Here is a 16,516-nt window from a genome sequence, read left to right as displayed (position 1 = left end):
ATTTAATTTTCATCAAGTCTTATTAAAAATAAGTTTTAGTAAAATCGTCGCTAAAAATAATTTTTTAAAATGATTTTTTGCATATGTCGCTAAAAGTTGACAATTAGTGAATTTTTTTATCACGATTTTTATAAATTGTCACTAAAACTTATAATTAGTGACATTTTCTGTGATGAATTTTTCAAACTATCTTTGAAAGTTAAACATTAGTGACATTTTTTGTGATGATTTTTTTAAACTATTGTTAAAATTTATAATTAACAACATTTTTTGTAATAATTTTTAAATTGTCGCTAAAATTAGCAATTAGTGACTTTTTTGAATAGTGTTTGATGAAAAATGTCATTAATTCTTACAGAACCTATTAGACAATAAGTCTGCCTATTGGAACCTACATGAAAGTCCCCTTTATGAGTTCCACTCCAACGATTTGAATCATTCATTTCATTTAACTATATGCATTGATCATTATATATATAAAAAAAAAAAAATTAGGTTGATATGATAATTATAACTATATGTCTGGATGATATTTGTCTTCAAGACAATAATAATTTTAAAAATTGATCATTAAATTTCATTTTATTTTTGCAAACAAATCTAATAAAATCATAATCTATAAGTATATATTATTAATTTGATATTTTTATAAATGATCTAGGCACATAGTGGAACAAAATAAACAGTTCAACTTGTCTAGGTAATGAGTCCCACATAACCCAACAACACCTCCAATACACGGGAGAAAAGGCAATCCTTCAGCTAATAGTAATGGATATTTATAAAGTGGGGAGCGTGATGTGATTTTCTTCTTATTTTATCAGGATGGAAGTGTCCAAATTGTTTATAAAAAAGAAAAGAAAAATCATTCTTACTACAAATATCACTATCACATCATTCATGTTAAAGAAAATATCAATTTTTATAAAGTAATAGTTCAAGATTCAAATTAAAACCATAAAAATCAAAATAAATTTTATTAAAACTAAAAAGACCAATAATATAATTTTTGCTATTTCCAAAATTTGAAATTTGAAGACTATTGAAAGTGATGGTGTGGTACCTACCACTATAATTTTGTGAAAATGACTTTGACAACTAAATTAAATTATTGGTTCATTCAAAATGGAAGAACCAAGCTATAAGTTTCAATTTGTAAAGCATCTCCAACATTGAATATGACAAATTTATCATTGTAAAATTTTAACTATATCAAAGTATAAAAATACCAAAATTTAACCATCACGATGCAATGTTTTTATAATTTTTTTAGCAAAATCATCCTATATCATCTTTTCACTCTATAATGTTGTGTTTGGTTGAGAAATTTGAGGAGGAATTTAAAAAGGAAAATGAAAATAGTAGGTGAAATGTGAATAAAATATACTTACATCTCACCTAATTTCACACATCTTTTCCTTTTCTTTTTTCTAAATCTCTCTCCAAATCTCTCAACAAAACACAGCATAAAGGTATGTAAGTACTTATACTAACTTAAAAAAACAAAATTAAAACATCATTAACACTCCAAACCCGCTGTGCATACATAATAATTTTTACATCATTTTACATTTTCTATTCACATAAAAATCGCCCAACATTACATGTAACGTATAAAATGATATAAAAAGAGTTGTGCCGATAATATTATTATTATTAATTAACACACATCCAATTGAACTTAAATTTATTCGGTGGAGGTCACTTTTTAGCCAACCTAGCAAAGACAAAATCAAGACTAACAGATGCAACCACTCAAAACTGGGAAACCACTTCTCCAGTTTTCTTCTATTTTTTCTTTTTTTGATACAGCCAATTTTCCTTTCCACTACCTAACAGTATACTACTATTTCCAATCCAACAACAAGACTTTCAACTTTATAAATAGGTACCCCAAACATGCTTTTGCTTCTTATCAAATTTTCTTCACACCTAAAGCCCAGAAAATTTCACAGAAAAGAAAAGAAAAGAAAAGAAAAGAAAAGAAAAGTTTGTCTATCTGTGAGTATTATGGAAGTAGAGAAGACTATAATGAAGGAGGAGAGGAGGGTAATGGTAGCAGTAGATGAAAGTGAGGAGAGCATGTATGCACTGTCATGGTGCCTCACCAACCTCCTTTCTCAGAACTCCAAAACCAACACCCTCGTCCTCCTCTACGTCAAACCCCCTGCTCCTGTTTCCTCCTCCTTAGATGCTCCAGGTTAATCTCCTGCACCCATTTTTATTTTCTGAGTTCTAATATGAATACAAAAACCGATCACAGAATCAAAAAAAAGAATATACCATAAATGAACAAGAACGAATATACAAGAATGAACAAGATTTTATATGGTTATATTAGTGGGATTCATTTTTTCAAAAATCTTATTGGTTGTCCGCTCATATATATATTGTGTCCGGTTTTGAGTGAAAAAAGCAGCAGCGTGGTGTTGAATTCAATTCAAATGGAGCCAGAGAGAAAGATTAACTAGTGTTTTTCTGTTACAGGATTCCTTTTCGCTGGTGATGCCGTTGCAAGCATGGAGCAATACGGCAAAGACTTGGCCAATTCAGTGATGAGCAGAGCTGAAGTGGTCTACAGAGACTGCAACAACCCCGTATGCCCCTCTCTCTCTCTCTTCAAATTGTGTTGTGTTGTGTAATGAATTCTCTCTCCAAATTGTTGATTCATAGAACTGTTGCAGGTGAAAGTGGAGAAGAAAATCGGAACTGGAGATGCTAAAGATGTGATATGTATAGCAGCAGAAAAACTCGACGCAGACATCCTGGTCATGGGGAGCCATGACTATGGTTTTTTCAAGAGGTGCTTGATAAAATTTCTCAGTGAATTCCAGAACTAATGTCACAGGATCTAATAGTTTACTAAAAGTTTGTTTCTTTGACATTTGCAGGGTGCTCTTAGGAAGTGTGAGCGATCACTGTGCGAAGCACGTCAAGTGTCCCGTCGTGGTCGTGAAGCGACCAAAGAATGTGTATTGAATTTGTGTGTTTCTTAGCCTATGTTTGTAGTATTAAGCAAATATCGAAAGAATCATGATTGGGTGTAGATAATTGAGTGAAATATGAGGTAATTTGCTGTCAAGATCTCCTGAATTTTGCATATCATTGTTCTTTCGGATCACGAATTTTGAATTTGAAGGATTGAATAGTATAAAAAGGACCCTACATAGGGTTAAACATTGTAAACAATAAACATAAATAACAAATACAATACCTATGCAATACATTGCCAAGTAGTATTCACAAAGCATAAGTTCACATTATAGAATACAAATAATTAAACTGCAAAATTGAATAGGAATATGATGTAATTACTAACAAAGATTGAAAAGGGCCAAAAAGAAAATGGAGGTTGAAGTTGAGGAAATGAAAAAAGAAAAACCAAACAAGGAGTGATGAACAAGACAAGATAAGATAAACTTTGATCTACCAATAATACAAAGTAGTTAGAGATTAGAATTATGTAATTTAAGGTTAATTAAAGTACACAAATAAACCAAAATCCAAAGATGAAGCTTGTCCTGCAACAAATTCTAATCATGCAACCGAAAAAAAAAAAAAAAAAATCATTGTTGGAAATTAGAAATCTTGAATTGGCAATCATTGTTGCTTTCATAAACTATAAAAAAAAGTTAGTACATTATCATCTAATTGAGTCACAAAAATTAAGCTAATAAAAAGGCACGATAGTAAAACATGATTAAATCAAGGATAAATTACACCCTTGGTCCCTACATTTTGTCTTTTATGTTATTTTTGTCCCTCAATTTTCAATTGGCTCAATTTTGACCTTTAATTTTAAATTTTGTGTCATTTTAGTCCAATTGATAATACTGTTAGTGTTTTTTATGAAAAATAATCATTGAATTGGTTAAGTTTAACTTACTGAGTTTAGTAAATGGTTAAGTTTAACTTACTGAGTTTAGTAAATATATAATTTATATGACACATGCCACTTATATGTATATTTTTCATAAAAAAAAAATCAGGAATTGTAATTAATTGGACCAAATTGAAATAAAATCATAAATTCAGAATTAAAATTGAACCAATTAAAATTATAGGGATTAAAATGACACAGCGACCAAATTAGAGGGACTACCGTTATTCACGAAAAAAAACAAAGAAGGAAGAAAAAGCTACTGTCACAATTTGCCCTTAAATCAATCAAAACTGTTTGTAATTCAACAAAAACATATCTCGATCTCCAAATTACTCCTCCTCGGTCGCAGATTCACCATTCTTCTTGTTATGCTTCCTAGCATACCTTTGGTTCCTCAGAAAGTTAGGGTCCATCTGTATCAAAATCAAACAAATAAATTTTTTATTAAAAAAATTCAAGATCAAAACTGTCACATATTTCAAATCAAATTGAGCTGCAAACAATGATATATAGAGAGAGAGAGAGAAAATGCGTAACCCTTTAGTGGAGGTATGCCTGTGTTTCTGGGCTTTTTGATACCCTTTTTGTGAGCCTTATGAGACTGGCTATGGGCAGTGTGATTCTTTGACTTTGCCAATTCTCTGAAAACTCAAAATTCAACAAATTAAATTCATTATTACTTCATTGTAAGAAAAATGAAGGATGGAAGAGTGAAGATAGAGAAACCAAAATAAGGAATCGAAGATTCTTAACAGAAACTGAAATTAGGGTTAGGGTTTTTGAAAAAAAAAATGTTTGGCACCCTACAATTTGACCGATACATGTCAATTTTTAATTAATTACACAACCTAATCCCCAAACCCCAAACTTCTTTCTGTGTTTTGATCCTTCAAATTTTGGAAGCTCAAATTTGCCTGTTTTTGTTGCTGGCCCTGCTCTTATCAGTCAACAAACATGAATTTCATTTATGCCGCGTTTGGTGAGGAAATTTAGGAAGAGATTTCGAAAGAAAAAAAAAAAAAAAGTATAGAAAATTAAGTGAAATGTAAATAAATATATTTACATTTCACTTACTTTTTTTTCTTTTCTTTCTATATTCTTTTCCAAATCTTCTAACCAAATACAACGTTAAAGATTTAGCGTTTAGCCTTACCTTCCTTTTCACATAACTAGTTGGCCCTCCATGCGTTTCAAACATGGGGGTCGTGCTATAGTTTCAATATAAATATTTCTACAAATTATGTTTGGTTTATGAATTTGAGAAGTGAATTATAGTTATATTTTGCGTCTAATTTGTCTATTTTTTCTTTTTCTCTTTGCCAATTTCTTCTCCAATTAATAAAAATATGAACATAACTATGTGTCATCTCAGATATCTTTACATTTGCAGTTAAAAAAAATTATTTTTGATAACCAACTCGACCAAACTACAGAGAAGAGCAGCTCAAATGTGATCTACGTAATTATTTTCGATAATTCATCTATGTCATTTTTTTGAATAACATGGCAAGTGATAATAAATATTCAATTCGATCTTGTCCAAACGTTACATATAAACATATTAATGTTGATAGTTTGACAATAATATGCATACGGTATACATCTTATAACATAAATTTAACCCAAAAAAAATTGATAACATTATAGCATTATACATTATGCATTATAGTAGATATGTATAGCGGGGATTTGTTTACAAAAGATAAGAAGATGAAGAAATACTTTGCGTTAGTGTGATTATGTACAATGTGTATAGATACATCATTGCCTTTCTTGATGTACAATATTTTTAATTTTGCATGGTAAAGTCTTGTCATCATATTTGAAGTTTTTGTATTTTCCTTTGATGTGATTGCATAATGCATCTGCTGCAGAGTTGCCTTCTTTACGAATGAAGGTGATTTTACAATGTTCGAAATTTTGTCTTCTTCTTCTTTAGCTTGAATGTGCTCTAAGCTCAATTTAATGAACCTATTGAGCATGTCTTAATACACTTTGTATTCACATAAATTGAAGACAATGAATTCACCTTATTAACCTAACTTGCAGTTTCATGATTTCAACAATTGTACTTTGAATTTTAACTAATGTTCTCTCAATTTCTACATGGGGAACCTTTTTTTAGCCCCAAATTTTTAGATTTGGTTTAAGATTAGTCGGCATTTGTACAAACGAATGATGGAATTTGTTTGTTTCTACTGTCGTGTGTGTGGCTAAGTTGAAGGCTACGTAGGCAATCCAAATCTGCTTTGTAAACAAAGAAGCAACAGACTTACACCAGAAGCACCAGTATTACACCATCCGTTATACCACTTTTACCTTCTTTTTATATATGTTATAGATTATGAGTTGAGTGAAGTTGTGAGTTTAAGGTTGTTTGGAAAGATGGTTAAAAATTGATTTTTTGATTTTTTTTTTTTTACAAAAAAATGTGTAAAAAATATAAGAAATGATATGACTTAAAATGGGTTTTGAAAACTGAAAAAAAAAGAGTGCAGGAATTTTCATTGTTATTTCTTAAAATGATCATTTATAATAATCTCAACCGACTTGGTACGCCCAAAGCCAGCCCGTTTTGGACTTTAAATTATGCCTCCACAATCATCAACCTGCTCCCAAATTGTTTGTCCGGTACATACTTAAAATAATATATTTTTATATTAATTTTTTTTGACACAAATTAAATGTACTTAATAAGAGCTTTCGATTGGTGGGAGAAAAAAATAGGAGGATATGTTATTTTTAATCTTTTGTTTTTCATGCCAAACAAATAATTTGAAACAGAGGAAATATTAAAATAGAAAAGACAAAAAGTTAGAAACTCTCAATTTAAATTTCACAATTCAAACATAATGATATGATACGGAAGTGGAATTAATAAAGACTCAAACGAGGCCAGACTAATTTATTGTTTAATAGAGAGTGTGTTAAATTATGTGCTCAACAAAATTGCCTCGGTCCAAGACCATTTTCATGGGTTTCGTATTTTATATCATATACGAAATTGTGAATAGTAATAATCCTCAATTGGCCGTCTGTGTTGTCACTTGTTGTACTGATTTAAGTTTAGTCATTATGGAATAAAAAAATGTTTGGACTCATAGGTGTAATTTAATAATTTGATCAAATTGTGTTGAACCGGCCCAAATTTGATCAAATTGTTGCATAATGAGGTGGTTTAGATTTAAGTAAGAGTGGCTGGAAGAAAATTTTATGAAGTTGAACTAATCAATTAATAAGAATGATCGAATTTTTAGTTTTTAATCAATTTTTCATAAATTATGATATTTTTGGTTTTGAAATTTTTTATAGCAATATCAACTTAACACTGAAATATTATATTTAAATTTTTTTTTTTTTATTCTAAATGAGTCAAAACATATTGTAGTAAAAATTTGGGAGACTGACAGTTATCCAAATTAAGAAAAAAAAAATCTCCTTTCTCTAGATTATTATTATTTTTTACATATATTTCCACAATAATCAAATAAATTATATTTCTAGTTTTTTTCATTTTATTTTATTTGTTTTATTTTTTTTTTAGAATCATTAGGTGAGACATTTTGTAAGACAATCCTAATATAAATTGAGATTTATGAAATTAATATAAAATTGATTATCTAGTTGGATTAGTGAAATAAATAATCTCATTTTGTCCAGATTTACGTTGTAATAATAAATATAAAAATATAAAAATATATAATTTTAAATATATATATTTATTTTACATTATTAGTTGTAGTATTAAAAAAACAATAATGCTATAAATACTAACACTATTATTAAAACTCTTACTATAAGTGCAAGACGTTAATTTGATTGATTATTAAAAACAATGATTGGTAGACATTTTTAATACATGTATTTGCTCTTAACATTTTTAAAAGATTGTAAATAATAAATAAACAAGAATAATATTCGAGTCCGAGTCCCAGTCCGAGTCAAAACAAACCAGTAAAATGTGCGGTTCTAACACGCCGATTACCAGAATTTACAAGGGAAAGTTAATCCGCGTTTTTGACGCCATCTCAATAAACTTCCAAGTCCAACCAATACACACACACACACAGAGACACTACTACTTGAACGCTTCTAAAGTGTCCGTATATATATACTCACAATAGCCACAACACAAACCCATCAACTTCCATATCCAATTCTGAACAATCCATCCCATACTCTCTTTCTACTCTCTCACAGATACAAGCAAAGCAACAATCATTATGGGAAACTTTACCTCCTGTTACAATGGGCAGCCCCGAACAGCGATTCTCATCGACTCTCATGGAAATCTCCGGCGAATCAAGGTCCCGATTACAGCCGCCGAGATCATGCTCGACGATCCCGGCCACGTCGTCTCGCCGGCGCAACAGATCCGCCGAAATTCCCGGATTCCGGCGATGAAAGCCGACGATGAACTGTCGGCGGGGAAGGTGTACTTGCTGGTTCCGGCGGGTAGGACCAACTGTAAGGTCTCGGAATCGGAGATGGCGCTCATTGACTCCGCCCCCGGAGGGAAGAGGCGGCTCAGGAGCCGGAGCTCCAAGGTCTTGCCGGCGGCATCGACCGAGGGGTCCGGTGGTGATGAGGTCGAGGTTGAGAATTCGCTTGCTGTTTTGCAAGGAAATGATACCGGCTTGGCCGGTCACCGGTTGGTGAGCCCCAGTCATTGGAGGTTTACTCCGGTTCTGGAGACTATTTCTGAGGGACTTTGAGAACCGAACCATCCAGAAATTGCCACGTAATGTGGGCCCCAAAAGACACTGACGTGGCAGGACTTGTGTAGTTGAAGATGACTACTCTGAGACTTTTTAGCCAACTAGGACTTTTTCCATAGGATTTGTAATGGTAATTAGTTTTGTCCATATATGATCACAGAAACATTCATTGAAACGTTAAATTGTAATCTATTTTGTAATTTTGTTCAACAAATATTGTTGAAAAATCTATTCTGAAAAAATTTGTAGAAAGTTTAATAATGATGATATTTTCAAATTTAAAAACCATTTTTTAATTAGTAATTTGTGTTTGAAATGATATCTCTAATTATTAGGTCATTAAAATTTGTTAATTCAATAATTTGCTCTTCTTCTCAACATGATCAAATAGGAATGATTTTCTGGTCAACCATCAATAATGCTACAAAAAAAATTAAAAAAAATTACAATATATATACATAGAATAGGGTATTGTTGTATTTATCGTGATGGAGTATATGCTCTATAAAAGATGAACTTTACAATGGCAATTGATCGAAATACACGTGAAGGTGTTTATCACGCGAGAATGTCGATTATCCGAAAGTTAGAAAAATGGTAAACTTCTAGGTCATATATATATCTCATTCCAAACCTGCTGTCACTATTTATATACAAATAGGTGGCCTTTGGAAATAGATATAATACAATGACAGTCACCATGATTCACAAAGTTGTGTCTATTGATGTTTGAATTCAAACCATTAACTAAATATTCTTGCGGAAAGGTTCTTTACAATGCAAGAGAGAGAAGATTGAGTGAAGTGAGTCACACCAAATTATGGTGTGGTCACTCTTTATTCCATCACTCCATTGATTGACTATTGTGATCTTTATTATTGCATATTTGCAATAGAAATGTTTTATTATATCATTTAATGGTGAGTGTAATAATTTTTTTTATTTAAAATAATTTTAAATTTATATTATTATCTTTATAGAATGGAAATGATCAAAGTTTACGAAAGAGAAACATCTCTAGAATTGGTTAATAGATAGATTCAACAAATTTTTTTTTTTTTTTTTTTTTTTTTTTTTTTGTGCGCGCGCTAATCAATAGGAGATTAATCAGATAGGAAAATGTCTCGTAGCTCAAATTTTGTGGCTCAAAAGTGGCTCAAATGGCCAAAACGACGTCGTTTTGGCCATTTTTATGTTGTTCTGTACTCAAAACGACGTCGTTTTGGCCATTTGAGCCACTTTTGAGCCACAAAATTTGAGCTACGTAGCATTGTCGAATCAGATATAACAATAATTATATAAAATTATTTCATTTCAAAAGGCGCCTTTGAATTGGCAATAATTAGTGTTTCATCCGTGCTATGCACGAGTTGTATTTATAATTATTTATATATATGTGAATTGTGATTTTCAGATATCTTTTTTTTACAGAAAAAAAAAGAATATAACAAATGGAGCATATCTTCAATCAATTATTTTATGTTTGCTTTTATTCAAAATTTAAAAATAATATACGGACAAAATTTATAACTAAATTAAGAAAAAATTTATTGATAACAACATTTTTTTACATCTATATAAATACATAAAAAAATAAACTTGAAAAAGATAGTCAATATAATATTATACATTAAGTAAAAAAATGTAATTAGCAATTATGCTTACATAAATTTACTATAGTTTTAATTTTAAATTAAAAAAAAAACATTCCTAATTTATAAACTTATACTCCATTAAGTCTTAATTAAGATTTTTGGACCTTCAAGTTCTATTAAATTTTTAATAGTTGGAATTACTTTTCAAACAATGATTGTTTATTATTTATGATTATCTATAAAAGAACATGAGGATTTGACATTTATTTTGTTTTTTAAAACTTTAAAACTTCAATTTTCAAATTGAAAAATCTAAAAAAAAAATTATGTACAAATTTTTTTTAATTTTTTTTTAAATTAAAAGAATTAAATTATTTTTTTTATGCACACCTGAAGATTTTGTGTCTATAAAAGAGCATGATGATAGAACATTGACGTAGAAAACTAGAAGGAAAAAAAAAAAGAAAGAAAAAGAAAAAACTTTAAAAATGAAAAAAGTATTAATATTCTCGATTTTATTAGCTAGTTGAATCAAATCAATAAGTAGAAGGGCAAAAACGTTTAATCTCATACTCTGTTTTTTTTTTTCATCAGTTAGTGAAACGATTATCTAACATATTACTATGCAAAATTGATAATCTTCTTAGTTTTAAAAATTGGGAAAAAGTGATAATACTTTCAATTTTACTAAATAGGACTTGTTGGTTTAAAAAAATTTAAATAGAACTTGAGCTACCATAACATTTGTAAATAGGATTCTTAGGTAATTAACTAAAAAAAAAAACTATTTTAAAAGCATTTTATTTAGTTAATACCAAATAGAATTTTCTTAGCAAAAAGGAAAGTTATAAAATTTTGTTGAAAATTTTCAAATGTCTATTGTTAAATATTGTAATCTACTTATTTGTTTACTTGTTTGCTTTGGGAGTTTTAATATTTTATCTTTGTTCCACATTCATCGTATCTTTTATTTATTTATTTTCTTTTTACTTGATTTTCGCATGATACTTCTTTCATAGTACATCTCTGAATGTATTAGTGAAAACATCATACACTTAAAATACACAAAATTACAGTACATAAAAAAAAGTAAGTAATTGTCCAAAACTAAAACTACTTTAAGAAAAAATAAAAAATAAAAACAAAAATGAAATTGTTTGAAATATAAAATGATTTATTTATTTATTAATTTTTAAAAATAAACTTTTAAAGAAAATAAAGAAATCTATATAATAAAAAAATACAAAAATCAAACATAAAATATAACACAAAAAATAAATGAATTATAGGATTTTTAAGAAGTCTTACTTGAATTTTGCATGATACTTCTTTCATAGTGCATTTCCATGTGTATTACTGAAAACATCATCCACTTAAAATGCACAAAATTACAATATAAATAAAAATAAAAATAAAAAAGTAAGTAATTGCCCAAAACTAAAACTACTTTAAAAAAAATAAAAACAAAAATGAAATTGTTTGAAATATAAAATGATTTATTTATTTATTTTTAAAAATAAACTTTTAAAGAAAACAAACCAAACTATATTTTAAAAAAACAGAGTACAGAAACCAAATATAAAATATAATATAAAAAATAAATGAATTATAGGATTTTTAAGAAGTGAGACTTACAAACGAATTTTATAAATCTTGTCTATTCATATATTTTTTATGTATGTTTTTTTTGTATTTCTAATCCCGAGAATGACGTTGAAATAGTCTGTATTTCTTGCATTAGGTCCACCTAATAATTTTAGCAAACACAGATGTAATAAATTTTATAACACAAAATACAAACAATTGTGAGACAAAGTATCAAAAAAAAAAATAAAAGCAACGTTTAATGATGATGTAAAAGCACATTAGACGTTTTAATTGGAGGTATAACCAAATAAATTGCCATAGAAAAGGAAAATAACCTTTAATTGGAGTTATTTAGTTTCATCTATATTCACAGTGTAATTTTTTTCTCTCTCTTTTTTTTGCAATTGCAACCTGTTATTTTTTAATAAGAATTTATATTTGTTTTAGACATTTTTTTAATATACAAATTATTGTTTTTAGATTTTTTATAAAAATAATTTATCGATTCCATCACTAACTAATCATAGGTCATGTTTGATTCACAAAACTAATAGTGAAGTATTAATAATCCTATTAAATTAGTGTAGTATTCACTATCCAATTGGATTAATATCTATTGGATTAATAATCTCACCCCTATCCCATTACTAATAATCTTACAAATTTGTTGGATTAATTATCCATTGGATTAATTATCCTAAACCAAAATGTTAAAACAAACATGGGATAATTGGGCTCACGGATTAATAATCCCAATCTCATACTCTAATCCACCCAATCAAACATGTTAGTGTATAAGAGAAGTTGAAAGAGTGCTATAGTAAGTAAAAAAAGCTTGTGGGTTGGGAATTTATATTTGTTTTAAATATTTTTTTAATATACAAATTATTGTTTTTAGATTTTTTATAAAAATAATTTAACAATCTCATCACTAATCATAGTATATAGGAGAAGTTGAAAAGAGTGTTACAGTAAGTATACGAGAAGTCAAAAAGACTTGTGGATTGAGAAAAATCAATTAATGCTGAGCTTTTTTTTAAAAAAAAATCAAAAAATTTAAAAAATAAAATTAAAATATTAGATCTCCCATAAGACTGGTAGGTTATAAACCTTCTTTTCCTTATATAATATACAAATTTGGCTAACAAATCTATCTATATATCTATACATATCTATATTATATATTAAGCAAAAGGGGATTTTTAACCCCAATGCCCGTGGGAGTTCCAATATCTCAATCTAAATTTTCTAAATTTTTTATTAAAAAAAAAACTCAGCATTTATTGATTTGGTCAAAATTCTCTTATCAGCATTTATTAACTTTTTTCAATCCACATGTCTTTCCACATGCTTGCATTTATTGATTTGGTCAAAATTCTCTAATCAGCATTTAAAATCTCCTGATACAAATAATTATAGATATAACTCGTATATAGTTACTGCAGTATCATTTTCAACTTCTCCCATACACTATGGTTAGTGATAAGATTGTTAAATTATTTTTATAAAAAATCTTAAAAAACATAATTTATATATTAAAAAAAATCTAACACAAATATAAATACCTATAATTATCTCGTGCATAGCACGGGTGATAGGCTAGTATCTATACTATATATTAAGCAAAAGGCGATTTTTAATCCCAAGACCTGTGGGAGCTTCAATATCCCAATATGAATTTTCTAAATTTTTTATTTAAAAAAAAATTCAGTATTTATTAATTTGGTCAAAATCCCCTAATCAGCATTTATTAACTTTTTTCAATCCACATGTCTTTCCACATGCCTACATTTATTGATTTGGTCAAAATCCCTGATCAGCTTTTAAGATCCCCTTATACAAATAATTATAGATACAATCTGTGTATAGTTACTGCAGTATCCTTTTCAACTTCTCTCACACACTATGGTTAGTGATAAAATTGTTAAATTATTTTTATAAAAAATCTTTAAAAACATAATTTATATATTAAAAAAATCTAAAATAAATATAAATATCTATAATTATCCCGTGCATAGCACGGGTGATAGGCTAATATTACATAAGGAAAATGAGGTTTTTAACCCACAAGCTTTGTGGAAGCTCTAATATTTCAATCCTAATTTTCTAATTTTTTGATTTAAAAATAAATAAATAACCTTAGCATTTATTAACTTTTCCAAACCCACAAATCTTTTTTATTTCTCTCATAATTAGTGCAGCACCCTTTTCAACTTCTCTCTCATGCACTATGATTAGTGATGAGATTATTAAATTATTTTTTTATAAAAAATCTAAAAAAATAATTTGTATATTAAAAAAATATCTTAAACAAATATAAATATCTGTATCAATATATTATATAAGAAAAATGGGGTTTTTAATCTATTTTTTAATTTATAAAATAGATTTAAAAAAACCTATTGGCTAATTTATTTATTTAATTATTTTAGAAATAATAATGGGAAGATATATAGCGATCCCGGTTTTCCCTCCATTGGTTATTGTATTCCGGACTCGGTTCCATGGATGTTTATTGTTGTATATGTTGCCTTTCCGCCCTTTAATTCTTTGTATCTGAGTTTTGGGATGTATCGGGCAGGTTTGTAACAGGTTGGGTGTGTTTTGAAACAAATAGTTGCTGCCCAGTTTTTGGTGCCTTCGCTCAAGCGAGCTCTGTGTTTTCCTTCGCTCAAGCCAGGGTTCCTTCGCTTGAGCGTACGTCTGCGTCTTAATTTGGACCTGAAAGTTGTGTTTCTATGCTCGAGCGAGCTTTTCTTCGCTCGAGCGAGGACTTCTACGCTCGAGCGTGCTTCTGAGTTGCAGACCTAAAGCATCGTGTTGTTGGCTCGATCGAGGTTTCTTTGTGTCTGGTCGCTCGAGCGACCATTCCTTCGCTCGAGCGAGGCTCGATTATATCAGTTCGCAGCAGCAGCTTCTTCCTCACTTTTTTATTATCTTTTATCTTCAAACCCTAGATCCGGCTGCTCCCTCTCTCTCTTTCTCTCTACACACCTTCTCCTACAAATACTCCATGTTCTAGTAGTCTCCTACCCTAATCCCTTTGTAAGAAATGTGGAGCTTGGTGTGGGCTACGTTTTGATCCGAAAATCATTGGGTTTGGAGCATCTTGAGTTTTTTTCATCTTCTCCATTTGGTTTCTTCATTTGAGGTAGGGATATGCTACTCCTACTTATGAGTTTTGACATAGATTTTAGTCATTTTGTATAAATGGTGAATTATGGAAATTTTGGAAAGTTTAGGGTTTGATTTAAAGTTATAAAAATGGGGTTTTAAATTGTTAAGCTCCATGTGTATGTGAGACCTTGGAAAATGATATTATCATTGTTAAATTGATAAAATTGAGCCTTAGGGTTGATATTTGAAAAAGGGAGAAAATGCCCTAATTATGTTTGAATAATTAATTTGGGGAAACATGAAATTGAGTTGAGAATCATGAAATTGGGATTACGAGATTGAATGATGTAGTTGGATTGATTATTCACTCACCCATGAAAATGTTGATAATTTATCTATTTGATGAATTTATTATCTGTTTAGAGATAACTGCTTTGGGCTATCGGTGGAGGATAGTCTTGATTGTTGTAGACACTGTATGTTGATTAGGGAAAACTGAAACTAATCAAATGGTTAAGTCATTGAATATGACGGTTGAAATAACACATTGAATATGTGCCTGGATTGATCATTGTATATGATAGATTGTTTAAATACTTTGCATATGTATCTTGCTTGGGAGGAGATAGGGGATGTACTCCATGGTTTGGGAGGAGATACGGGATGTACTCTTAAAGCTGTTTAGGAGGAGATAGGGGATGGACTCCATTGATAACTAAGTTGGCCGGAGTGTCCAGGGTAAAAGTCCTGAAACCCTAATTACGTTTGCATAACGTAGATAATTGAAGTATTGAAATGTTTTGATATGAGTTGTAGTCTCATTTGAGTTTTGGGAAAATGGAAGTGCTTTAATATGAGTTATAGTCTCATTTAATTGTTTGGCTAAGTAATGAGCCATGTTTATGAATTTGAATTAGATAAGTAAAGGAAAGTGGAATGAAATACAGGTGTATTTGTTATGGAACTGGGAAATGTTGTAAATTGGTTTATAAGTGTTAACCATTTATCGAATGCTAATGTTTTAGTTATTTCTCATACTTGGTTTAGTATATCTCTACTAGGCTTTGGCTCACCCTTTATGGGACATCATTTTCAGGTACAGATGGTATGCCACCTCCAAGGGCGTAGCTTGGGAGGCTTAGAGGCTGAAAGATCTTTTGGTGTTATGTTTTTGTATTACATGTACATCAAGCCAAGGGCTTATTTTGTATGAAGAGTTAGAACTCTTTTTTTGTTGAACCCAAGTGTTGACTTAGAAAGTTGTAAGCCCGTAGGGCATTTACTTTTGTTGTCAATATGTAATACTTTTGTATTTAATACTCTGATAAATGGAAATATGCTTTATTCTCTTGTCTATGGATGTCATGAAGGTTGAGCTTATGTGTATTATTTTGAGGGCGATACAACTTGGTATCAGAGTGTACCGGGTTTGAATACTTTGGGTACGTGGGAAGTGGTTAGTTCCACAATGGGTTTGTCTCGCTTAGAGACTTATGTATGATGTTATGTATTTGTTTGATAACATGTTTATGTGACTATATGGGTATGGAATTTAATTTCTAGGATGTTAATTGGATCATTGGGTTTCTGGGAGTCCTGTTGGAAAAGCACTTGAT

The 16,516-nt window shown here is 29.6% G+C and overlaps 2 protein-coding genes and 1 long non-coding RNA gene across 3 annotated transcripts; 2 read left to right on the top strand and 1 right to left on the bottom strand.

Annotated features, from left to right (window-relative positions):
* The first annotated feature begins 1,905 nt into the window (after positions 1-1,905).
* LOC114268080 (Adenine nucleotide alpha hydrolases-like superfamily protein) lies at positions 1,906-3,082 on the top strand. Its single transcript, XM_028209183.2, has 4 exons — positions 1,906-2,200; positions 2,488-2,597; positions 2,685-2,803; positions 2,892-3,082. The coding sequence occupies exons 1-4, from the start codon at positions 2,011-2,013 to the stop codon at positions 2,977-2,979; spliced, it is 507 nt and encodes a 168-aa protein (XP_028064984.2). The 5' UTR covers positions 1,906-2,010; the 3' UTR covers positions 2,980-3,082.
* On the bottom strand, positions 1,915-4,795 carry LOC145804737 (uncharacterized). The gene is made up of 2 exons (XR_014347107.1): positions 4,421-4,795; positions 1,915-4,296 (listed from the first exon to the last, which is right to left on the bottom strand). It is a non-coding gene; the product is annotated as an uncharacterized LOC145804737 (long non-coding RNA).
* Positions 4,796-8,106: 3,311 nt separating this feature from the next.
* Positions 8,107-8,598, top strand: LOC114268119 (multidrug resistance protein ABC transporter family protein). The gene has a single exon (XM_028209229.1). The coding sequence runs from the start codon at positions 8,107-8,109 to the stop codon at positions 8,596-8,598; it is 492 nt and encodes a 163-aa protein (XP_028065030.1).
* Positions 8,599-16,516: the final 7,918 nt, after the last annotated feature.

This window comes from Camellia sinensis, chromosome 12, assembly GCF_055761805.1.
Source record: "Camellia sinensis isolate YWXY chromosome 12, ASM5576180v1, whole genome shotgun sequence".
NCBI classification, from domain to species: Eukaryota; Viridiplantae; Streptophyta; class Magnoliopsida; order Ericales; family Theaceae; genus Camellia; species Camellia sinensis.
Note: the sequence above shows the minus strand (reverse complement) of the source record. Positions and strands in the feature narration are given on the sequence as shown.